The sequence below is a fragment of the Stegostoma tigrinum genome, chromosome 18, assembly GCF_030684315.1.
Source record: "Stegostoma tigrinum isolate sSteTig4 chromosome 18, sSteTig4.hap1, whole genome shotgun sequence".
Taxonomy (NCBI): Eukaryota; Metazoa; Chordata; class Chondrichthyes; order Orectolobiformes; family Stegostomatidae; genus Stegostoma; species Stegostoma tigrinum.
In genome coordinates this window covers 57,384,326-57,410,799 of record NC_081371.1, presented here as the reverse complement: position 1 = coordinate 57,410,799, position 26,474 = coordinate 57,384,326, and the positions used below count along the sequence as shown (strand labels likewise).

General features: G+C 40.6%; 1 protein-coding gene across 2 annotated transcripts in view; it reads left to right on the top strand.

Annotated features, from left to right (window-relative positions):
• The window catches only part of arid2 (AT-rich interactive domain 2), a 151,828-nt gene that overhangs the window by 91,704 nt on the left and 33,650 nt on the right, over window positions 1-26,474 (top strand). Inside the window, exons 2-6 of one of the 2 annotated variants that reach the window (XM_048548531.2) lie at window positions 338-437; window positions 3,209-3,305; window positions 3,388-3,597; window positions 9,186-9,347; window positions 15,643-15,715. In XM_048548531.2, the coding sequence (XP_048404488.2) occupies window positions 405-437; window positions 3,209-3,305; window positions 3,388-3,597; window positions 9,186-9,347; window positions 15,643-15,715 (575 nt within the window). In that variant the 5' untranslated portion in view covers window positions 338-404. The remainder of the gene's footprint in view (window positions 1-337; window positions 438-3,208; window positions 3,306-3,387; window positions 3,598-9,185; window positions 9,348-15,642; window positions 15,716-26,474) is intronic. The other variant, XM_048548529.2, reaches the window with a different exon arrangement.

Sequence of the window (26,474 nt, the reverse complement as noted above, 5' to 3'; positions counted from 1 at the left end):
CTCCATCACGTAGAGGGAAAAGGACAGTAGATGCATAGAAAGACCGCCACCTGCAAGTTTCCCTCTAAGCAACATAACGTTCTTAATTTCACTGTCGCTGGGCCAAAATCCTGGAACTCCCAAGCAGCACCATTAGTGTATTTACACCACATGGATAACAGCAGGCTAAGAAGGTCGCACATCACTGTGTACTTGAGGGTAATTAAGGAGTAGAAGCAAATGCTGATGGTCATATCGGATAAAAGAAAACAAAAAAGGTGGCAGTCTTACTAAGGTTTTTTTAATCATCCTCTGTGTTGGTAACCTAATTGGTAAAACTTTAAACATTGAGTTGCAGGAAAGATGCACAAGCTTTGGGAAATGACAATATGGTGAAGACTTTGTAGCAAAAATGGAGGTTAGAGATGGAATACTACAGAGGACTGAGTGACGGGAAGGTGAGCATTTGAGAAAGAGATCCATAAATTTAAAAGATGGACAGTGGCTTAAAGGAACTAATTAGAATGTCAACGATCATGAGGTCAGGAAGGAAAGTCAAGAAGTCTGGGTGGCAATTTTGGCTTGAAGGAAAACAGTGGGGGAAGCAGGAGAGACAAAAAAAACTAGGGCAAACATTAGTGACATGTTAGTTGATGATTATGCTGGAAATGAGATCCATTTTAAACATTGGTGGAGTAGGGAAGTCTGAGATTCTCAGTGGGGAATGTCAGGCTGTTTTTGAAGACCATTGTTCCTGATGCTAAACTGGAGATAAATTAGATTCAGGGAGAAGGGGATCTCTGTCATCGGTGATCCTGGCAGCATAGAAATTCTTAGAATTCTTCAAACGTATTATCATTCCAAAACCACAGGCTAGGATGCCTACTTTTGGTACAACAGGACTCCACCTCTTTGCAGAAAAGTTTCCCTTCCTGTTTTATTATAAACTCAGATATTGTGAATGCTGAAGCTGTATTCAGATGATTATGATTTTGTTGTATAGAGCATCTAATGCCGAACTCAGTTGCTTAGAATGAGATTTATTACAGACCACTTAACTGGAAAGAGATTGTAAAACTTCCTGGTACAGAGAAACCCGGATGTTCTGCTGTGTGAATCATTAGAAAGTTAATTTGCAGGGATGGCAAATAGATTATTATCATTTACTGCAGGGTGATTTGAACCTTAAAGGAATTTTTAGGAAGTTTTATTTGAACTGTACAGGAGGTTGGGGAGTTACATCTGAATTATTGCATGCAATTTAGGTTTCTTTCCTTTCAAAAAGAAGATATAATTGGGGTGGTATTGTGGTAATGTCACTGGATTAATAATCCAGGACCTCAGACCTCTGTCTGAGGGATATAGGCTTAAGTCCCACCATAACTGATGGTGAAATTTCAAATCAGTGAAAGATTTCAAAATTAAAAAGCTAGCCTAATGGTGGTGATGCATTTTTTTTTCTAAATTCACCTGTGGGTCATGGCTCTCGCTGTCTGGGCAAGTTTGTTGTCTGTCCCTGGTTGCCCTTGAGAAGGTGATTGTGCACTGCAGTCTGTGTGCTGTAGGTGGACCGATAATGCCCTTGGGAGGGAGCTCCATTATTTTGACCCTGCAACACTTGAGGAACAGCAATGTACTTCCAAGTTAGGATGGTGAGTGGCTTTGAGGGAAGCATGCAGCTTGTTCATGTTCCCAAGTAACTGCTGCCCTTGTCCTTCGAGATGGAAATAGTCATGGCTTTAGGAGTTGCTGTCTAAGGAACTTTGGTGAATTTCTTCACTACATCCTGTAGATAGTAGGCAGCAGTGTGTACTGTGTATCTGTGATGGAGGGACTGGATGTTTTTGGATGTGGTGCCAGTCAAGTGTGCTGTTTTGTCCTGGATGGTGTCAGGCATCTTGTATGTTGTTGGAACGGTGCTCACTGGTAAGTGAGCAGTATTCCATCGCACTTCTGCATTATAGATAGTGGACAGGCTTTGGAGAGTTACTTAACTGCAGTATTTCTAGTCTCTTACTGGCTGTTGAGGCCACTGTATTTATATGGCAAGTCCAGTTGAATTTCTCATCAATGGCAACCCCTAAGATGTTGATAGTGGGGAATCTGTGAAGGGGAAGTGGTTAGATTTTCTCTTTATTGGACATGGCCATGGAATCACAACCAAGTCAGTTATAATCTTCCTGAATGGTAGAGCAGACTTGGAGAAACAAATTACCTACTTCTGCTTATAAGCCTTATGTTCCCTTTGTCAGATCTGATACAGCTCGGGAAATATGACTGAATTTAAAGAGAGAGGGTAGAGAGGCAAAAGGAAAGTGAAAGTTAAATTTATTTTTGCAATCTCCAAACAATTAACCTGGAGGAATGTAACTGTACAACTCGAGTTCAACTTTGGTGTCAGAGATGCAAGCTATTATGAATAGCATTTACCAAGTAGTTAAAAGAGTACTTAACCTTTAAACGTTAGACCAGAAGTCACTGTCAAAACGGGCGTATAGTTTCATGGTATTTCCATTCTTTTTAGGGGTGCAGAGCAAAAGCAACAACTTCACGCCAGCCCAGTTCAACTCATGGTCAAGTGACTAAATTGAGTCAGCAACCTGTAAATGCTCATATCGAAATCTGCATTTGCTCCTTGCGTGAAGATTTTAGACCAATACGTATAATTTTTGGCAAATGTTGTTAGTCTTACTGACCGACAACCAATTCTCCCTTAATAATACTGCACTTTTCTTAATTTATAATATTCAGACTTGTAGTCATAATGATTTTGGGTGATTCACGTTCTCTGGAAATTTGCTTTGTTTCCTGATGTAGGTCTTACATTTCCCAGTACTGTGTCATTTGAATGTCTTGCAATTTTTGTTTAGTTCTGTTACTCTGTCTTTCTCCAAAATAGAATCAGATGGTTTTTGGGTTGAGTCCTTGTGTTTCTAACTACTGTATGTTTTTGTTTCAATATCAGTTGCCAACAAGCACCTGATAACAATATCTGCTAGCTTTACTTGTGTTACACAATTTCAGCGTTTGGACATTACCTATTTCCAAACTGTATTACCTGTCTTGGTCCTATAACTGTAATGTTATAAATTTGATTCCAGCTATACTACTTTAAAATTTGTTCTTAGCGTGAATCTTGAACCAACAATATACATCACTGTCAGTTATTAGATGGTAATATGACTACAGTGCATGCAGTATTGTAATATACCTTTTTTAAATTTTACAGCTTCAATTGGATCCTGTTGATTTTAAAAGTACTCATCTAATTTTTCATACTGTAACTAAATGTCTACTTTCCTGCGACAAGTGTTTGAAAATAAGAGGTGAGTAACTACTGTCATAATGTTATTGATTCTGTTTAGCTTTACATGGTGTTTTGATACATCATTTTATATGATTTTGCAGGTATGGAAATACTAGGAAACCTATGTAGAGCTGAAGATAATGCAGATTTGATATGTGAATACGTGGATCAGGAGTCTTACAAGGAAATCATATGTCATCTAACTTTGCCTGATATGCTACTGGTAATCTCCTCATTAGAGGTACTATACATGCTTACTGAACTCGGAGAAGTACCCTGCACAAAGATAGTTAGCGTGGAAAAAAGTGTGGGTAAGTTTAAATATTGTTGGAGGTAAAGCACTAAATTTGTTTAGACTTTCCATTATTCTTATTCTTAGTACAGCAAAATCCCTTGCAGTGTATTTATCTAAATCAATTAATAAATTGCTGATAATGTTGTATTCTTTCTCTTTAGCCAGAAATGTGACATTTTCTACAGATTGGAATGTTGTTCGTTATAAATTAGAAATTGAGGTTTTGTAGAAACTTAGATTGAAATATTCAAATGCAGTTAATGTTTGGGAAGTTTTCTTTTTGTGGCCTTTCCATCTTCCATTTTGCTGAACTTTCCTACTCCCGTTGCTAATATTTAAGATTTGCATGTCACATCTTTTTGCATTTAAATTGGAGAGAACATGGTGAGCATTCTAATGTGTACTTTAAAAGAGAAAAGGAAAAATGGCTCCCACCCTTGAATTTGAGAAACAAAGAAAATTGGAGAATAATACCAGAGTGGACAAAGATTGGGAGAGGCCAGTAGCATAAAATTAGAGAAAAGGAAGATAATGGAGTTAGGGACAAAGTAACAAAGTATAATTAAGGGTTCCACTGCGCACATATATGCACAGAGTCTAGTTAATAAGAATGGGGAGTGACAAGCACAAATTGCCATGTGGGATTCTGCTGTTCTCAGCCAATAATAGTGATTCGACTCAAGGTAGTACGGGTCTAGTGCTGTTATTAATTCTGCAAAGTCCTCTTCCACTCATTGTACTAAAATTGAGAGATCTGTCTACGGTCTGGTGAAAAAAATCAGCCCGATACAGTCGTTCTCACAGAAACATAATATTCAACTAATGTCCCAGTCTTTATCACTATTTCTGGGTATGTCCTGACCAACTGGTAGAGCAGTTCCACCAAAGGTGTGGTTTAACAGTTGAGGGAATAGCCCTACCTGTTTTCTATTTTGCCTCATGACCCAAGAATTCTCATGGTATCATACTTAGGCAAGAAAATCTCCTGATTATTAGCCTCAGTTGATGAACCTATTTCCCTTCATGCTAAACATGACTCAGAAACAGCATGCAGGATATCAAGGGCACCAAAGGTATTCTGGATTGTGGACTTCTAATGTCAATCTCTGACTAGCTTGGTGACATCACTGTTGACCAAACTAGTCAAGCCTTCAATAACTGAGGCTGCTGGAATGGGCCTAATAAGTGGTAAGAGATTATGCACAAGAAATACTGATTTATCCCTATGCTTGCCAATTGACCATTTGCAGTTGCATCTATTTCCAACACTCCATGACAGAGATGGAGTCCTATCATCTTCTGTTGTGGTATTAATACAAACAACATTCTGGTCACCATCTGGCACAAAGCATGTTTGGCACCCCTTTATCATTGGAGCAGGAGCACTGTACCTACAAAATACTGTGCAGCAACCAATAAAGCTGCTTTTGCTGTGGTTTTCAAATCTGTGACCTCCATCATCTTACAAAACAAGGGGAATGTAGAATAGTACAGGCCCTTTGGCACACGATGTTGTGCAGAACTTCTACCCTAAACCTAAGGTCTATCTAACCTCCACCCCTACCTTATATTATACTAGCATCCATTTGCCTATCTAATAGCCACTTAAATGCCCCTAATGAGGTCAACTGCACTACTCGTTCCTGCAATGCATTCCACATTCCTACTACTTGGAGTAAAGAACCTACCTCTGTCTCCCCTATTCTCTACCTCCATTCACTTTAAAACTATGCCGTCTCATAATAGCTACCTCCACCCTAGGAAGAAGTCTCTGGCTATTTACTCTTTATACCTCTGATCATTTTGTACACCTCTATCAAGTCATCTCTCATCCTTCATCATTCTAAAGAGAAAAGCCCTAGCGCGCTCCACCTTTCCTTGTAAGACCTTCCCTCCATTCCAGGCAAAATCCTGGTAAATCTCCTCTGCACCTTTTTCAACACTTCCTTCAACATCTTTCTTGTAATGACGTGACCAGAACTGGGTGCAGTACCCCAGATGTGGCTGAACCCGCCATTCTCCAATCTTCTGACTCAATACCCATGGACAGTGAGGACAAAAAGATCATTGCCAAAGGCCCTATAATCTCTTCTCTCGCTTCCCATAGAATCCTTGGATAAATTCCATCAGGCCCAGGGAATTTATCTATCTTCAAGTTGCTCAAAATTCCTAGTACATCTTCCTTACTAACATTGAATTCTTCTGGCTACCAGCCTGCTTCACACCATCTTCAGCTACGACTAGGTCCTTCTCAGTTGTGAATATCAAAGGAAAGGTCCTTAATAAATACTTTTCAATCTCTAGGCTCAGTGCACAAATTACAATCCTTGCTCGGCCCTACCCTTTTCTTGTCATTCTCTTCTTCCTCATGTAAAAAGCCTTGGACTTTTCCTTGATCCTATCTGCCAAGGTTTTCTCATGCCCCTTAAAGATCTCCTAAGTCCGTTCTTCTGCTTCTTCCTGGCTAACTTGTATCCCTCTGGAGCCTTTTTCGATCAGTGTTTGCTAAACCTTATATAAGCATCCTTCTTCATCATCTTCCTCTTGACCAGTCATTTGACCCCTCTCGAGAACCAAGGCTCAACTGCATTTTCTCTGCCTGCAAGGGGACAAACATATCGAGCACACACACATTCCTTAAACAATCTCCACGCTTCAATAGTTCTTTTCCCTGACAGCATCTGTTCCCATTTTATGTTACCCAGTTCTTGCCTAATAGAATTATAATTCCTCTTCACCCAGTTATAAACATTACCCTGCTGTATGTACCTGTTCTTTTCCATGACTACTGTAAAAGTAACAGGTATGATCACTACCACCAAAATGCTGTCCTATCAACGTGTCTAACACTTAGCCCGGTTCATTGTCAAACACCAAATCCAAAGTGGCCTCTCCTAGTGTTGGTCTATGTACGTACTGTGTCAAGAATCCTTCCTGAACACAATGGACAAAATCTGCTCCATCTAAACTATTACAACTAAAAAGTTTCCAATCAATATTTGGAAAGTTGGTCACCCGTGACTACAGCGCTGTGACTTCTGTACCTTTCCAGTACCTGCCTCCTAATCTGCTCCTCCACTTCTCTGCATCTATTAAGAGGTTTGTATTTAAAAACAAGAACAACAAAGTGACTGTTTCTTGTTCCTGACCTCAACCCAAACTGACTCTGTAGACATATCATTCTTGAGCTGCCTTTTAGTAGCTGCTGTACTAGCCCTGACTAGCAGTGACACTTTGCCGCCTCTTCTACCACCTTCCCTATTTCTTTTAAAGCATCTAAATCCCAGGACTTTGAACAACCATTCCTGTCCCTGAGTTACCCAAATTTCAGTCATGGCCACAACATCGTAGTTCCAAGTGACCCATGCTCTAAGTTCACCTGCAACAGTTGAAGAAGTCCTACTTACAGGTTCCTGCTCGAAATCACAGCACACTTTTGATGTTTTTTATGACACTATATCAGGAGTTCCCTACCTAACAGCATTGAGGAAGTGCTTAAACCTCACTGACTCCAGTGATTCTGGAAGATGGCTTGCCATCACCTTCATACAACCATTTGGGGATAGTCAGTAAATGCTGGCCTTGACGCTGGGTCCAACATTCGATTGTTTAGATTCTTAAAAAGTTATGTTGTTAAATGTTGCTAGTATTAATGGAATGTCACGTTCTGGCTAAAATTAATAAATTTGAGAAAATCTTGTATTTTTCTGTGAATTATTTGTAATTTTTTTTGCTGAATGAAACACTAAGATTGGTATAAAAGTATTCAAATTGGTTATTTTGCTCTGTGCATTGTGCTTCAGACAAGTTATGCATTTTTCAGGAGGAAGAACATTTTTGAATAGGAGTCAGTTGTAATGTAAACTGGGCTTTATATGTATAATATTTAAGGGTAGCTGTTTGGTTACTAACTCAACTCCAGAAGTGCAATGTATTTTCATGTGTGACTGTAAGTAATAATTAACTTAAGTATTTCTGTAACCAACGTGACTTCATTTAAAACAGTTTTTGAAGCCTGGCTGTAGAATTAATGAGTCTTGTGCAATATGTATATTTGTTTGCATCCCAACATGGTAAATGACAAGGTCTCCATAGTCTGTTAGTGAGTTCTGGAACCTATTTTGTTTTAAACTTGGGTGGAGGTATTTTTAACTGAGTGAGAAAAACATGCAGTTTCATTTTTAACTGTAGATCATGTTTTAGTCCTATGAAGACCATGGAGCAGAATGGCTGTGAAATAGTCATGCTCCTCAGAGTAGAAGGGCACAGTGAGTTAGGCTCCTTTGAGTTAGTGTAGGGAGGGAATTCCAGAGCTTTGGACCCAGGCAACTAAGACATAGCCACCAATGATAGAATGATTAAAATTGGGGATACACAAATTGTCAGAGTTAAAGGAGATGGTGGAACAGCGCGGCCACAGAGGGTTTTGAAAGGAAGGATAAAAGTTATGTAAAGCAAAACCTTGCTTAACAGGTTGCCAATGTTGACCATCTCTCACAGAGGTAATGGTGGAATGGAACGTGGTACAAGTTAAGTGCAACAGTATTTTTAATAATCTTAAGTTCACAGCTAGAAATACATTAAAATATCTTCACTTCTAGAGATAACGAAGAAATGAATAGTTTTCTGAAGCAAATGAGATGAGCCAGGAGTAGAGTCATGCATTTTAATGTTTTAATGAATGTGAAGTTGGAAGGTCATCTCTGGACTCAATGCAATGCCAAGGTTGTTTGCAGCCTATCTTACTCTTAAGACCCTCCTCAGGGAGAGGGATGGAGTCATTCGCTTTGGAATAGCAACCTTGAAAGCAATGGCTTCTGTCTTCCCAGTACTTAATTATAGAACATTTTTCCTCCCTCAGTACTAAATGTCAGGCAAAGGTTTGACAATGGAATAAAATGGAGTCTGCAGAGATATTGGTGTGGTAGTACTGGATATCCTTAAAGTACATGTGAAAACTTTGGATGATATAGTCAAGAGACAGACTGGAGGTGAGGAATGAGGGGAGACCAAGGAAAGATCCTTGAGGGACACCAGAGGTAACAGTGCTGGAATGGAGGGAGAAACCAAGGTAAGTGATTCTCTGGCTACAAGTAGAAAAGGATGAATGAGGTGTAAACTGTCCCACCCAACTGGCATGACTGTGGACAGGCTTTAGAGGAAAATATTATGGTAACTGTTAAAGGCAGTACACAGGTAGAGGAGGAGGAGGAGGAAGGAAAGCTTACCTTTGTGCTTTGTCACAGGTGTGTGGGATGACATTTGTGACTTTAAGAACTTTTTTGGTACTGTGGCAGGGTAATTGGAGGATTCAAACAAGGAGATTGAGATATTGGGCACAAATTTAGGAAGGAGACACCTAACAAGGACTTGAGAAGTTGGAGATAGATCAGTAGTTTGCAAGATTGACAGGGTCAAGTGGTGGTTTTTTGAGGCGTTAGGCAGGTGGCAGTAGACATCCAAAGTTCTCAATATATGTTCTTATTGTGAACCAACTTAAATGGACAAATTTTGAATGGGCCTTAACATGAGAAAACATTTATGAAAGCCATATTCCACTTTAGTTTTGGACTTGTTTAGTAAGCAATTTGTTTTTCTTATCAGATATGTTAGTGTGTCTTGTGTCGGTGGATGTCCAGTCATTTGAGTCTGACGCAGTGAAATTAGTTGAATATCAAAGTTCTAACCATCAAGTAATCTCAGAGATGAGACCACAAACTATGGAGCATTTGCAGCATGGACCAGCTCATGTTGTGACAGCTTCAGGTACGTCTCCAGTCGTGATAAGAAAATTTGAAATACTAGAAATATGAAATGCTTTTTGTTGTAAAAGATTATCAAAATATTATATATAAATATTCTGTGTTTAATTGGGAATCTTGATTTGGGGTTTCCATGTTGGAAAGTGTTCAGACATAGTTATCAGTTGAGTAACATATCAGATTTCTAATAATCCCTTCTCATAGCCTGATAATCTGCTACTTGGAACCTGAACAATAATCATTGTCTCAGCTTTAATGAGGGGAGAAGTTTTAAATGCAGTGTTTTAAACCGACGGCTGAAAATATTGGCGGTGGACAAAGTAGGTGGCCTTTGTGAAAATTGTTATAATCCCTGCAATAATGTAAAAGTTCTTCAAGATATACGACTCCATTCTCACCTGTGCAAGTACCCCTTCTTCTATCATTAGTGCTTACCTTTTAAAGTTTTTGTTTTAAAAATTAAACTTTAAAAAACAAAATCAAGACCTTAAATCTTATTAATCATAATGCTTTGCTTCTGTTCAGCAAGAAAAGGCATATCAGCAATGATAGTTTCTTTATGTGAGAATAAATGGTGAGGATTCAAATTAATGTTCAGATTTAAATGCCTCAAAAGGCAGAACGGTCCAATACAGAGTTTGCAATCTCATGGTTATTTGGATCTCGCAGGTATTAAATTTAATTTCATGCTATTTGCTGCAGGCCCACAGCACAACTGCATTTAGTTTAGCACAAATTGACTGCCCTTACTTTGGATTTGATTGTGTTTGACAATGACAGAAGAGTTCCTTGAATCAAATGTTTCATTCTCCAGCACTGATGTGTATGTGGACTGTCTGCTCAAACCTTGATCGGCTTGAAATCCAACTGAACTAAAATCGTCATAATTAGCGAGAAATATCTGACTGAATTTATGATAATAGAGGTCTTCCATTTTCAAATACTGAACTGGAAAGTACTTTGTGCACATGAGCCTTTCCCTTCACTTAACAGAATCACAAGAATTTTACCAGTGTAAAATTTGTAAATTTGTGAACTATTTTGTTTCCATGTTTTATTTAATTTTCTTCTTTTCAGATTTATATTTTCCACATACAAACACTTGGGTCTCCCTAACTGTACATGTACAACATTTAATAAGCACAAAGTTGCACTTACTTTTCCCCACAGGACCCCCTGCATGGTACGGGTTGTTTCCTCAGTATTGGCTTGGAACTTAAACCCATATTGCCCATTTTCTTTCTTCTCACATTTCATCCTTCTCTGCTGAAGAATTCTGCCTTTCTCTTGTAACTAACTTTTTGCTGCTATGTGGTTCAAAGTAGTCTCGATCATTTCACTTGTTACAAGCCAAGTAAACAGCAGGATCTTCAAATACCCCCATGAACTTGGTGGGTTGTTTTGCCTCAGAAAAGTGAGTTTAGGAATGTTATGGACATGGCTGTTATGGGTTCAGTGTAAGGAAATGCAAGTAATGCCCTGGAAAAGCTTAATTTTAAATAATAAAGGCAAAGACACCAAGCTACCCAGTTACAAATCAGTTTCTGTAGATTTACCTGATAGATATTTCTAAATTTCTTTACATTACTATCTTTTTTTAAATCATGAGATTGTAGTAGTCTAAGTTGATGGCGGTTGGCTTTATAGAGATGTTGACAAACTACCAGTGTTAACAGAGCATCTTGAGCAGCAGTTAGTAAATATCACTTGGGGATCTGGTCAACTAATATTCAATCCCTCTATGTTCTCAAAGCTTGTTTGTCAATCTCCTTTGTAATTTGGAGTTTATAACCACCTAATAAATTATTGGGCTTCATTCCAAGCCTGACACTTGGCCTTTATTCCTAACCAACATGAACCATAGTACGGCTGCTGGAAAATGACTGCCATCTTTCTTTGTTCAACAGCAGAGACCAGGCATATTCTCACAGAGAGGAAGGAAAATTTGGAGGGATGTTTTCCCCGGGGCCATGTTCATGCACTTCCTCGTGACTTGGAGAGTGGTCTGTGGCGAGGGGAGACCTGAAAAAGTGTAAGGGGAGAAAATACAAACTTACAACAAAACGTAGAAGCATTGTAGTCTTAAACTGGGCTGTAGGGATTTGTTCACTGTGGTTATTGTTTAATTTGATATTTAGATGTGCACATCTTTTTCCCCATTGATCTACCTTTTCAAGTTTCCATGGGTGGAAGACCTGCTTTTGAAGGAGAAATGGAAGTTGCCCACTGTAATTTCTGTTCTCCAAAGAATGGCTTTCTGGCACACATCTGTTAATCTTCTCTTGGCAAATGTTTTAATGCTGCTTGGGGATGGGTGGTGTGGGAGGCAGTGTGGGTGGATGGGGTGGTTGGGAACTATCACAAATAGCAGGTGCTTTGGGTAGTCAAGCTGAAAAAGAAACAGTTGCCAGCTGTGGTGTGGCAAGTTACTTGTTTTTTCTTTGTAAAGCTGAAAAAAAAACCCTAGCCAGTTTACAAAAAAATACCATTGGCTGTCCTTTTGTCTGCAGTCTTTGTCTCTTCCTCTGCTTTCTTATTTAATTTGTGGCTTGTTTCAGCTGTACCCTCACCAGCAGCTAGCTACAAAAGCTGAATTTCGTTTTCAAATTCTGTTCTATTTAGTTCATCATCTTAATGTTCAGTTAATAGTATTTGGCAAATACTTTGGGAGTGGGGTGGGCTAGAAAGCTTGTGTTCTCACTTCTGAATATTGATTGCAATAGCAACAATTAAATAGCACCATTAATATAACAAAATGTCCCAACGCACTTTAGAAATGTTATAAAATAATAATTTAACACTGATCCACATGATTTTAAGCCAGTTAACCAAACTTCACCAAAGAGGTAGGCTTTAAGGAGTGCCTAAAGGTGGAAAGACAAAAGTTTAGTGAGAGAATTTTAGAGCTGAGGGCTATGGCAACTTAAGACGTAACCACCAGTGATGAGATTAAAACCGGAACCATTTAAGAAGCCAGAATTGGCAGAACTCAAAAATCTTTTGCTGGTTGGGAGAGGGTGGTTCGAAAGTTAGAAGTACGGTGATGCATGTGTAAGGCCTGAAGGGATTTGAAACGCAAATGGGAATAAAATATTTTAAAAGTGTGTGTTGGCTGGGCATCAGTAGCTGAGTTTGTGGAGGGTGTAATGTGGGAGGACTGGCCAGGAGTGTATCAGAGTTTTCCAAGCTAGATGTGGTAAAGGCAGGATGGTGGTTGCACTAGCAAGTAAACTGAGGCAAAGTCAGGCTCAGATGTTATGAGGTTGCAAAAAGGTAGTCGAACAGCTAGAAAGCCAATCTTGGGGTCAAATCAACACCAAAGATGTGTAGAGTCTAGTTCAATTTTGGATAGCTGTCAGATGGATGGATGGAGTTGGTGTTAGAAAACAAAGTGTCTCCAATTGCTGTTATAAAATGTCCTTTGGTCATTTGAATATGTTATTGGAGGAAATTTCTGTTCAACTAGTACTGTAGGTCATTCAAGCAGTCTGATAATTTAGGAACAGTGGAAAAACAAGTAAGGTGTAGATGAGGTAGAACTGGGCAGTGTTTTCTTTAATTTTCCTTCATTGCAGTAACAATAAGATTGCCATCTGTCTTTTGTAGGGGTTCCTGCTTTTGTGCAGAATGCAAGTAAGCATAGTTACTGCATAGTAAGTTCTGAACTGTTACACAACCCTGTGCCCACACAGTTTAATGGGAACTTTGGAGTTGGGTAATGGCAGCGTACACGTATGGAAACTGATGTATTGCCAGAAGATATCACCCAAAGACTGCATGCAGATGAAAAGGAGGCAGGGACCAAGGATAAATTTTTAGAGGACACCAGGTAAAGTACTTCTGATTCTCTGCCTCAATAAAGTGGGAATGCAGATCTGACCAACTGAATCATAGTGGAGAAGTGTTGGAAACAACATGTTGTTAAAGGCTGTGGATAGTTCGAGAATAGGGATTATTTATTTTTGTTCCAGTCAATTTAGGACACCATTTGTGAGTCTTGTCTTGTAAGAGCTGTTTTGGCTATTGCTGGATGAAAACCTGATTGGAAGTTTAAATTTAGGAGGTTAACAAAAGTTCAGTGTCTGTGGAGCCAAAAGGGCGGTTGAACATTTAGTGTTTGCTTGCAAAACTGTTAAAAGAAAATACAACCCTTGACCCTACTACAGCATTGTGACGCATAAAGCGCGGTGCTTGAAATGAGAAAATCATTAGCAACGTGAACTAATGTAAGAGCCATAAAGGCAAGTTTGGTCAGTAGTTTGTGAGGAATAGTATGTAGAGAGAAAGATGGGCCTTCCGTACAAAATGAGCTGCGAAAGAGCAGACAATAGACAGTAGGTGCTGGAGTAGGCCATTCGGCCCTTCAAGCCAGCACCACCATTCAATATCTTCATGGCTGATCATCCACAATCAGTATCCTGTTCCTGCCTTATCCCCATAACCCTTGATTCCACTATCTTTAAGAGCTCTATCCATCTCTTTCTTGAAAGTATCCAGAGAGTTGGCCTCCACTGCCTTCTGGGGCAGAGCATTCCATATATCCGCCACTCTGTGGGTGAAGGCGTTTTTCCTCAACTCTGTTCTAAATGGCCTACCCCATATTTTTTCACTGTGTCCCTTGGTTCTGGACTCACCCATCAGCGGAAATATGCTTCCTGCCTCCAGAGTGTCCAATCCTTTAATAATCTTGTACGTCTCAATCAGATCCCCTCTCATCCTTCTAAACTCAAGTGTATACAAGCCCAGTCGCTCCAATCTTTCAACATATGATAATCCGGCCATTCTGGGAATTGACCTTGTGAACCTATGCTGCACTCCCTCAATAGCAAGAATGTCTTTCCTCAAATTTGGAGACCAAAACTGCACACAATATTCCAGGTGCGGTCTCACTAGTGCCGTGTACAGCTGGAGAAGGACCTCTTTGCTCCTATACTCAATTCCTCTTGTTATGAAGGCCAGCATGCTATTAGCTTTCTTCAGGTAAGGGGAAATGAGAGAGCAACTGGAGAAAAGTGGAATTCAGGGTTAAGGATCCTTGAAGGAGGTTTGCCTGATTAAAAGTCGGGGGAGGAAAGAAACAGCAGAGGCAATTGAATGGTTAATTGTGAAGTTTGTAACAAAAATATCCATGTACTCCTTGCACTTAAATGGGGAGATCAAGATGCAGGAATTGGGGAAAGTGGTTTAGGATGACAAATTGTGGTACTGAAGTAGTGTTATGTAAGCTTTCCTTGGTATCTTTGAACATTGGGCAGTTGGAACAATGAAGGACAAAACTTGATGGTACTGACATTCCACCAGATTAAATAGATCATTTAAAGCAGATATCTGCCAAAGATGTTCATGTTCATGTTCAATGACCTAAATAATGTGATATAGGTGGTATACTAGACTCTGGTGAGAATGCAGTAATTTTAGAAAGAACAAGGGCATCAAAGGTAGCAGAAAGGGAATGATTTACAAAACTAATAACTGCAGAAATATAGTGACAAATTGGGAGTCTGAAAGTACAGTGATACGAGACTTGAGGTAATGTTTTTATGTGGCGATAGAGGAATGCACAGAGTGAGATGGGTTTTTGGGGTTAGGTTGAGAGGAATATGCTTAAAAGAGTATATGGGGAGATGATCAGGGATGCCTTATCAAGTCAGTGTAGTCTGGGATAGAAGTGATGAGGCCCCGCAAGGCATTGTATGACAACTGAAGAGTTGATAGCTGGCCGAATCTTTCTCAGTGGAATTTTGTGCAGGAAACAATAAATTGAGTGAGAGTGACCAAAGGATTGTTTTTGTTTATCTTACATACCACTACTTCTGGTTCCTGTATCTCATCTTCCTTTTTTGGCCAAATGATCTCAGGAACTGAGAACTTTTATCCCACTAATCTATTATGCCACCTGCTGGTGCAGAGACTTTACATCACCTCTGAGAAATTTCAAGCTCTTATACCAGTATTAATGGGAGGGAGCGCCACTTACTATGCAGAAGGTCACATAAGAGCATGTGGGTACATTTGAAAATATCTACCGGCATGCATACAATCAGGTAAACCCAAGTGTTTATATGCAAAGTTGTGTTTGGAGAACAGAACTTACAATGAGGATTAATTTCCCTTTGATTTCCTAGTTGGAAAGTACATGTCTAAGTTTAAAGACAATTTATGTAAAACAAATATTCAGGTTACTTACCCGGAAAAATAAATCTGTCCAAATATCTTCATTGTATATAATGGTATTCCTTCACCACCTGCCCCATTCCCAACCACTATATATCATGAATCTTTTGTTCTTGATTGCACAGCAGCAAGAGTTGGCTCGACATTGGCAACCCCACCAGGAATAGAAGTTGACAGTGAAAAGTTTGGCTGTCAATGGTAAGTATTCGTGGCCAAGAAGAATGATGTATAAATAGCTAATTTAACCGTTAGTGATTAGCAGCATGTCTAAAATCTTTGTAAGCAACACAAGTGAGAGAGTCATAGACATGTACAGCACAGAAGCAGACCCTTCGGTCTAACTCATCCATACCAACCAGATATCCTATATAAATCTGGTCCCATTTGCTAACAATTTGGCCCAAATCCGTATAAACCTTTCGGATTCATATACTCATCCAGATACCATTTAAATGTTGTAATTGTACCAGCCTCCACCAACTCCTCTGGCAGCTCATTCCATACATGTGTGACCCTCTGTGTAAAAGTTGCCTCTGAGGTTTCTTTTAAATCTTATCCCTCTCATTTTTGACCCCCACCCATGCCCTGGGGAAAATACCTTGTCTGTTTACCCTGTTCGTGTGCCTCATGGTTTTCCCAACCTGTATAAGATCACCCCTCAGCCTCCAACGCTACGGGGGAAGAAAAGCTCCAGACTATTCAGCCTCTCCCTATAGCTCAAATCCTCCAACCCTGGTAACATACTTGAAAATCTTTTCTGAACCCTTTGAAGTTTCACAACATCCTTCCTACAGCAGGGAGACCAGAATTGCATGCAGAATTCCAAAAGTTGCCTAATCAATGTTTTGTACAGCTGTGATATGACCTCCCAACTCCTATTCTCAATGCATTGATCAATAAAGGCAAGCATACCGAAAGCCGCCTGCACTGTCCAATCGACCAGCAACACATCTTTCAAGGAACTTCGAACGTGCACTCCAAGGTCTCTTTGCTCAGGAACACTGCCCAGGACCTTACTATTAAGTGTACAAGTCCTGCCCTTGATTTGCCTAAACCAAAATACAGCACTTCATTTATCTAAATTAAACTTCATCTTCTATTCCTTGACCCATTGGCTTATCTGTGCAAGGTCTCATTGTACTCTGAGGTACCCTTTTTTTTTGCTCTCTAGTACACCTCTAATTTTGGTGTCATCTTCAAACTTACTGACCACACCTCCTATGTTAACGTCCAAGTCATTTATGTAAATGATGAAAAGAGGTGGTCCCGGCACCGACCCTTGTGGCACTCTGCTGGTCACAGGCCTCCAGTCTGAAAAGCAACCCTCTATTACTGCGTTAATAAAATGTGAGGCTGGATGAACACAGCAGGCCAAGCAGCATCTCAGGAGCACAAAAGCTGACGTTTCGGGCCTAGACCCTTCATCAGAGAGATTACTGCCCTCTGTTTTCTACCTTTGAACCCGTTCTGTGTCCAAACGGCCAGTTCTCCCTGTATTCCATGTGATCTAACCTTACTAACCAGCCTACCATGAGGAATCTTGTTGAATGCCTAATTGAAATCCATATAGACAGTGTTTTGATTATTTTTTCTAACAGTTTTAGCATTTTGTGTAGGTATAATGCTCTTCAGGAAAATATAAAACATGTAGTAGAAATTGAAATAGGTTTTTGAGTACTTTATAAATGTAATTTGTGTAACTGTTTATCTTATGAAGCTCTTTCACTAAGCCATGTAACATTACAAAAAAAATTTGACTGCATTTTTGGTCATTTGAAAGTGATATGGAACAAAGATAGGTGGATGGACAGAGCGCTGGGGAAGCGGGGAGGCTGCAGAAGGACGGACTAGGAGAATATGCTTCGTCTGACTTTTCTTTGCCCAATGTGGGGAAGTGAGAGATTGTGCTCTTTGATAGGAACAACAGAAGCATGGGCTATTTTCTAAACGGGAAAAGCTTCAGAAATCTGAAGCACAAAGGGTTTTTGGAGTCCTAATTCAGGATTTTCTTAAGATCATGCAGATCCAGTTGGCAGTTAGGAAGGCAAATGCAGTGATGTATTGTTGAGTTTGGATAAGGCCCTGGTCAGATTGCATTTGAAATTTTGAGCAGATTTGTGCCCCGTATCTATGGAAGGATGTGCTGGTGTTAGGTTTGTTTTCTAGAGCCCTCAGTTGATGCAAGAGCAAGACGCTGACCTGGTTACAAAAACTCAATCCTTTATTATTAAGCAAGTACAAGCTGCAGAGGATCGCTGTACACAACCTGGCACAGAGTGCTGAGTATTGTGAGCGATCCCCCCCCCCCCCCCCCCCCCCCCCCCCCCCCCCCCCCCCCCGAACATGGAACTGTCCCCTCTTTTATACCCTTGGAATTGGCAGATACATAAAACAATTACTACATCTGAGAACAGCATACAGCTTTGATCATCAAAGTGTATGATAATGACAGGATGAGACTTCATGTGACAACTGCCTGGCTTGATCAAAGGTCACTGACCTGGCCATCTCAGCAGAAACAAGGGCAGGCAGCAGTGTGGGTAGAGCCATAAAGATTGCAGAGCTTAATACCATCTGTTTTTACAAATGTTTCACCCCCAATCCTACTCGGGCAGGAAGTTGAGACAGTGTTCACATACCCCTGTGTGAGGAGCATAAAAATTCATGGGATGTTAACCCATTAACATCTCACTGGCATTGGAGAGGGTCCAGAGGAGGTTTACAAGAATGATTGTTATATGAGGAATGGTATTCTCAACAGTAGGAGAAACTAGGAACCAAGGACGCGGCCTAGGGTTGAGGGGATGACCCTTTAGAACTGAGATGAGGAGGAATTTCTTCAGCCAGAGTGATCAATCTGTGGAACTGTCTGTGCAGAATGCTGTGGCCAAGTCATTGAATGTATTAAAGAAAGAGGTAGGAAGGTTCTTTATTAGTGAGGGGTCAGGTGTTACAGGGTGAAGGCAGGACGATGAAGTTGAGAAATTTATCAGCCATGATCAAATAGTGAGTGACTTGATGAACCAAATGGCCTAATCCTGCTCTGAATCTGATTGTTCTGAAAGCATTCTAGATTTCAAATTATTCAGAAAGGAAAAACTGCAGTGGGTTTTGATTTTTTGATAAATAAGAACTCTTTCGAAATGTCGTTTTCTGTAGTGCTGTACAATTTGAGTAATCCCGGTTAATGATATAGTGGTATTACTTGAAGAACCCACAGTGATTATAAATTGTATGTGTACTTGTACATTTTAAAAATATATACAATCAACATAGCTTGGATTAAATATTTAAAGAGCTGTAAAGAACACATTTCAGTTTGGTGGCTTTTTGGGCCCAATATGCAATGCGTAAGAAGATCAGTCACCATTAAAGCAACTTCAGGATTACTAAAAGCAGCTCATGCTTTCTGAATAGGTTTAAAATAGGAGAACATGTTTTACTGGACTGAACAGCTAGTCAAATCAATATTTAGAACAAATGGATTGTATGTAATATAGAACATTAACAGTAAAATTGTGGATTAGGAGAGGTCTTGCCAGTACAAACTAATTTTGAAAGAACCTTTGATGAGGACTCGTCTACTGAGGTGGTATGGGCTGAGGTTGCCGAGGAAGGTTTGTCGACTGAGTCAGTATGGGTGGAAGTGAGGAACAGCAGGGGAGCAGTCACCTGACTGGGGCTTTTCTACAGACCCCCAAATAGCAGTAGGGAGATCGAAGAACTCATTGGCCGGCAGACCGTTGAAAAGTGCAAATGTAGCAGAGTTGTTGTTATGGGTGACTTCAACTTTCCCAATCCCGATTGGAACCTCCTTAGTGCAGATGGTTTGGATGGAGCCGTTTTTGTCAGGTGTGCTGAGGAGGGTTTCCTTACTCAGTATGTGGACAGGCCGACGAGGGGGGAGGCCATTTTGGATTTGGTGCTCGGCAATGACCCAGGACAGGTGTCAGATCTCGTGGTGGGAGAACACTTTGGCAACAGTGACCACAACAGCCTCACATTTACCATAGCCATGGAAAGGGAAAGGAGCAGTTACCAGGGGAAGATATTTAACTGGGGTAAAGGAAACTATGACGCTATCAGACAGGAGTTGGGAAGTACAGATTGGGAGCAATTGTTCCACAGAAAGGGCACAGCAGGCATGTGGAGGCTGTTTTAAGGAACAGTTGTTGCGAGTGATGTATAAATTTGCTCCTCTGAGACAGGTAAGAAGGAGTAAGATTAAGGAGCCTTGGATGACGGTACAGAGGTGCTTGTCAAAAAGAAAAAGGCAGCATACGTAAGGTGGAGGAAGCAAGGGTCTAGCACAGCTTTGGAGGATTACAGGCTTGCTCGGAAGGAGCTCAAAAGTGGACTGAGGAGGGCCAGGAGGGGGCACGAAAAAGGCTTGGCAGGAACGATGAGGGAGAACCCGAAGGCATTTTATTGATACGTGAGGAATAAGAGAATGGTCACGGAGAAGCTAGGGCCGATCAGGGATAGCGTAGGGAACTTGTGCGTGGAGTCTGAGCCCTAAATGAGTTTTTTGCTTTGGTTTTCACTAAGGAAAGGGACCTTCTTGTGAATGAAAACTTTTGAGGAGCAGGAAAACAGGCTTGAACAGATCAAGATTGAGGAAGTTGATGTGCTAGAAATTTTGGCAAACATTAAGATTGATAAGTCCCCAGGGCCAGACCAGATTTATCCTAGGTTGCTCCGGGAAGCGAGAAAGGAGGTTGCTAAGCCGCTGGCGAAGATCTTTGCTTCCTCACTCTCCACAGGAGTTGTACCGGAAGATTGGAAGGAGACAAATGTTGTTCCTCTTTTCAAGAAAGGGAATAGGGAAATCCCTGGAAATTACAGACCTGTCAGTCTTACGCCTGTGGTCAGCAAGGTTTTGGAAAGAATTCTGAGGGGTAGGATTTATGAATATTTGGAAAAGCATAGCGTGATTAAAGGGAGTCAGCATGGCTTTGTGAGGGGCAGGTCATGCCTTAAAATCTTATTGAGTTCTTTGAGGAAGTCTCGAGACAGGTTGATGAGGGTCGAGCAGTGGATGTGGTGTACATGGACTTCAGCAAGGCATTTGATAAGGTTCCCCATGGCAGGCTCATTCATAAAGTCAGGAGGTATGGGATACAGGGTGATTTCACTGTCTGGATTCAGAATTGGTTGGCTGACAGGAGGCAGAGAGTGGTTGTAGATGGTAAGTATTCTGCCTGGAGGTCAGTGCTGAGTGGTGTCCCGCAGGGCTCTGTTCTTGGGCTTCTGCTCTTGTAGTTTTTATGAATGACTTGGATGAGGAGGTTGAGGGGTGGGTTAGTACGTTTGCTGATGACACAAAGGTTGGAAGTGCCGTTGATAATATCAATTGCAGCTTCAGCGATACATTGACAGAACTGGGCTGAGAAATGGCAGATGGAGTTCAACCTGGATAAATGCGAAGTGATCCATTTTGGAAGGTAGAACTTAAATGCCAAACATAGGATTAAAGGCAAGATTCTCGGCAGTGTGGAGGAACAGCGGGATCTTGGTGTTCAAGTGCATAGCTCCCTCAAAGTTGCCACCCAGGTGGATAAGGTTGTTAAGAAAGCATATGGTGTTTTGGCTTTCATTAACAGGGGAATTGAGTTTAAGAGCCACGAGGTTATGCTGTAGCTCTACAAAACCCTGATGAGACCACACTTGGCATATTGTGTCCAGTTCTGGTCGCCCTATTATAGGAAAGATGTGGAGGCTTTGGAGAGGGTGCAAAGGAGGTTTACCAGAATGCTGCCTGGATTGGAGGGCTTGTCTCACGAGGAGAGGTTGACTGTGCTCGGACTGATCGAGGTGTACAAGGTAATGAGAGGCATGGATAGAGTTGATAGACAGAGACCTTTCCCCAGGGCAGATTGACTGCCACGAGGGGTCATAGTTTTAAGGTGTTAGGAGGAAGGTATAGAGGAGATGTCAGAGGGAGGTTCTTCACCCAGAGAGTTGAGCGCATGGAATAGTTTGCCAGTGGTAGTCGTGGAAGCGGAGTCATTAGCGACATTTAAGCGACTGCTGGACATGCACATGGACAGCAGTGAATTGAGGGGAATGTAGGTTAGGTTATTTTATTTTTCGATTAGGATTATTCCATGGCACAACATCGTGGGCTGAAGGGCCTGTACTGTGCTGTACTTTTCTCTGTTCTAATTTTGGATTAGATAAGTGTATGTCCTTTCATTTCTGGGACCTGAGTCAAATTCAGGACAGACTAATGGTTTCAAAGTCTTAGAAATAGTAAAGTTCTTGTATGTGAATCACATTTTAGACATACAGCATAGTCCCAAAAAGGCCTATTGTGTAGCACTGTCTGGGACTGCAGGGTTCGAGTTATAATGAGAGGTTTAATAGGCTGACGCATTTTTCCTTGGAGTATGGGAGGCTGAGGGGTGACCTTTTAGAGGTTTATAAAATCATGAGGAACTTAGATAAGGTGAATAGCCAAGCTCTTTTCCCCAGGGTAGCGGAGTCCAAAATGAGAGGCCATAGGTTTAGAGTGAGAGAAGAAAGATATAAAAAGGGACCAGAGAGGCAACTTTTTCAGACGGTGGTCTGTGTATGTGGTACAAACTGCCAGAGGAAGTGTTAGGAATGAGCACAACTAGAACATTTCTAAGAATTTGGGCATGTACGTGGATAGGAAAGATTTTGACGGATACAGGCCAAATGCAGGCAAATGGGAACAGTTCCCTTTAGGAAACCTGGTTGGCATGGACAAGTTGGGCTGAATGGTCTCTCTCCTGCTGCATGGCTCTGACACAAATGGTTTCTTCATGTTGCACAATGGGATAAGTGCAAAAACCATTTGCAAAGATGATATTGAAGCTGAGACTGTGAAACACTGACCAAAGAACATAGACTTGTCTAATCCTAAATTAGTTTGTACTGGCAAGACCTCTGGTCAGTGTTTAGGGTCTTTTTCCTGAGAAAAATGTTGAATTAGAGGTGGCTAGTTGAAAGCTTCTACAGGAAATAATGGAAGTATTTAAGTTGGCGTATAAAAGATGGTTCCACTTGATGTAGGACCAAAAATTAGAGGCCATAAAGGTAAGATAGACACTATAAATCTGCTAAATTTTAGGAGAGACTTCTTTATTCCAAGTGCTGAGACCATGGACCTTGCTATTAGATGGAATGGTTGTGACTACTTGCATCAGTACATTTATTTGCAAGCTAATAAGTGTATACAGAAAAAGGAGTTGGGAAGATATGTTGAGGGTAAGATGAAGTGAATAGAGGAACCTTGTAAGAAGCAATTGCTGCTTTTTGTGAAAGGTTCTTGGTTAACTTGTTTATAACTGATCTTGGGAAGCCTTATTCTGTTGTTGATGCTAATTATGGGACCGGGTTGATTTTTTAAAACCTTGATTGAATTCTGGCAAATCTCAGTATTCTTTCTTCCAAACAAAATTCCAGATTAGTGTAACTTGGATTGTGTGTTTTCAAACATCACAGTCTATGTAAAATATTCATGCAGTATTGGGCAATCAGATGGCATGCATGAGTTTTTACACTTGGAAGCACAGGATCATGAGTAGACCATTCAGCTTTGATAAGAGCTTCCATGGCACTCTGGCTTATAGAATTGCAGAGGTCCCCCACCAACACCACCACACGTTCAAGGAATTACTCCTAATCTCAGTCCTGAATGACTTGCCTTTAGTTCTGTGAGTCTGTACCATAATTGTCAACCCCACAGCGAGGGGAGACATTGTTTCTGCAACTAAATCTATCCCTTTTAAGTTTCTGAGATGGCCACTTATTCTTCTAAAGACCAGAAATTATAGATCCTGTTCCCTCATAGGATGGCCCTACCATCCTTGAAATTGATCTAGTGAACTTGCACTGCTATGACATGTATATCCTTCCCTAGATAAGCAGACCAGCGCTGCAGTCATTAATCCATTTGAGGTCTCACCAGTGTTCTAGATGATTGAAGCAAGACATCTTTGTCCTTGATAATCAAATTTTCTTGCAATAAAGGCAACCAATTGTTTGCCTTATAAATTATTTGCTGTACTTGCATGCTGTCTTTCAGTGACTTACAATCAAGGGCAGCTAGATTTAGATATCTGTGCTTTATAACTTCTTACCATTTAAGAAATACTCTGTAACTTTGTTTTTCCTCCCAAAATGGATAGTGCCACGCTTACCGCAAGTGCCATGCTCTTGCCACCCATTCAGACTGGTAAAACCTCTTTGCATTATCCTCACAACACTCATTCTTTCCAAGTTCTGCATTATCTGAAAACTTGGAAATATTACACCTTTACCAATATTGATTTTGTTGATGTGGATTGTCACCAGCTGGGGCTGCAGCAGTAATCCTTAGGGTATGCCAGTGGTAATAGCCTGCCAACCTGAGAATAATCCAGTTATTCCTACAGTCTGCTTTCTGCCTGTTAATTAATCCTCAGTCCCTGCTAGTGTATTATCCCAACCCCAAGTGCTTTAATCATCTTAGATAAGCTCCAAAGTCATAATCTCCTCAACATTAACTGTTTTTCTCTGCACAGATGCTACTAGACCTGCTGCGTATTTCCAACTTTTGTTTCTGATGTAGAATTCCTGCATCTGCAGTACTTTATGCTATCCTATGATTGCATTGTTTGACTCAGGGATACAGTAGCATACTGGCTACATTCCTGAACTATGAACATAAATATGTTAGTTAGAGAACTTGAAACCAATTTTAAACATTTGGCAATGAAAAGTGGTGTTGGTACAAGTGACCGTGACACTGATTCAGGCAATGACAACAGTCATTTGGCTGTGATCTATAGGCAGGTATTTTCTGTAGAAGGAAAATCTATAGAGCGATATTTGCAACACTGACTGATAGGGCAAAAATGCGAAAGAACAAGATACTGGGAAACTATCAAATCCAATGTCTCCAGTGACGGATCCAAATTCGTTCTGAGGAAGGGTCACTGGACCCAAAACGTTAACTCTGATTTTCTCTTCGCAGATGCTGCCAGACCTGCTGAGCTTTTCCAGCAACTTTGTTTTTGTTCCCAATTCACAGCATCCACAATTCTTTCGTCTTTTGACAATTTACAAATATTTTACATTTGGTCTAATTCCTCAAAAGAGCAGCCTGCAAAATAAGATGAGGAAAACCATTTTCACCCAGAGGGTGGTGGAAATCTGGAACACACTGTCTAGGAGGATAATAGAGGCAAAAAATCAAATCATTTAAGAAGTATTTAGACGTGCACCTGCGATGACAAGGCATTTAAGGCTGTTTGCCCAGTGCTGGAAAATGGTATCAGAAAAGTAAGATTTTTTTTGACTATTGTGAATGCGGTGGCCTGAAGGGCTTTTTTCTGTTCAGTATAACTCAATGACTTTGACTTTAAATTAACTTCAAAAAGAACATGATTAAAATCCAGGATGAGGCCAAAGGATATGTGCAGTAAGCGTTCAGCATAGCCTTTGGTTAATTTGCTGTGTGCAGTGCTGAAATAGGCAGTTCTGCCATGGAATAAGATGGTATGCTATTTGTTAATGGATCACCTATTATTTTTACTCTGAAGTATGTAAAACGTACCATGCAATGACCAGATCTGACAAGTGAGTCTAACCACTTGTCTAAAACATTTGACTTATACAGCACAATTCCTCACAAATTTGATTCATCACCATTTGTTGTTTCAACTAACATTTGGTTATAATTGATCTTGATTGTTGACAGTAGGCTAAGATATATATTGGAATAAGTGCTGACTAAGTTTGTATCTTTTTTAAAAAAAACTTAACAGAACTGCAGATGCTATAAATCAAAAACAAAAACAGAAATTTCTGGGAAAAACTCAGTAGGCCTGACAGAATCCATGAAGAAAAAGCAGAGTTAATGTTTCAGGCCCAGTGGTCCTCCTTCAGAACTGTATCTTTTCTTCATTCATTCACAGGATTTGGGTGTCACTGGCTAGGCCAGCATTTATTACCCATTCCTAAATGCCCAGCTAAGTGTCAATCACATAGGTAGACTTGTACAATAAATGCTAAGGTCCTGGGAAATGTTTTGGAGCAGAGGGACTTAGGAGTAAAAGTAAATAGTTAGTTGAAAGTAGCATCACAGGTGGACAGTGTGGTGAAGAAGGCATTTAGCATGCTGGCTTCATCACTTGAGGTATTGAATATAGGAATTGGTGTGTTATGTTACAGTTGTATAAGTTGTTGGTGAGGCCGCACCTGGAATATTATGTACAGTTTTGGTCACCCTGTTACAGGAAAGACATAATTAAATTGGAAAATTTGCTAAGAAGATTTTCGAGGATGTTGCCAAGACTAGTAGGCCTGAGTTATAGGAAGAAGTTAGCCAAGGTAGGACTTTATTCCTTGGAATGTGGGAGAATGAGGGGTGACCTTATTTAACTGCATAAAATCATAAGGGGCGTAGATAGGATGAATGCAAGTAGCCTTTTTCTCAGGGATGGGGAATTGAAAACTAGAGAGCATAGGTTTAAGGTAAGAAGGAAAAGACTTTAAGAACAACCTGAGGGGCAACTTCTCCATGCAGAGAGTGGTGCATACGTGGAATGGGCTGCCAGAGAAAGTGGTTGAGGCAGGTACAATAGCAATATTTAAAAAAACATTTGACTAGTTTCATGGATGGGAAGGGTTTAGAGGGGTATGGACCAAATGCAGGTAATTGGAATTAGCTGAGTGGGCACCATGGTCAGCATGGACCAGTTTGAGTCAAACAGCCTGTTCTATGCTGTATTGCTCTATGACACTTTGCTGTGCATCTGGAATCACATGGGCCAGACCAGGTAAGGATTCCTTCCCTAAAGGGCATGAGTGAACCAGCTGGGTTTCATGGTCACCATTAGAATCCTAAATCCAGATATTTAAATTTGAATTCACATTTCACCATTTGCTGTGGCAGGATTTGAACCCAAGTCCCAGAATTTTATCAGGATCTCTGGTTTAATAGTCT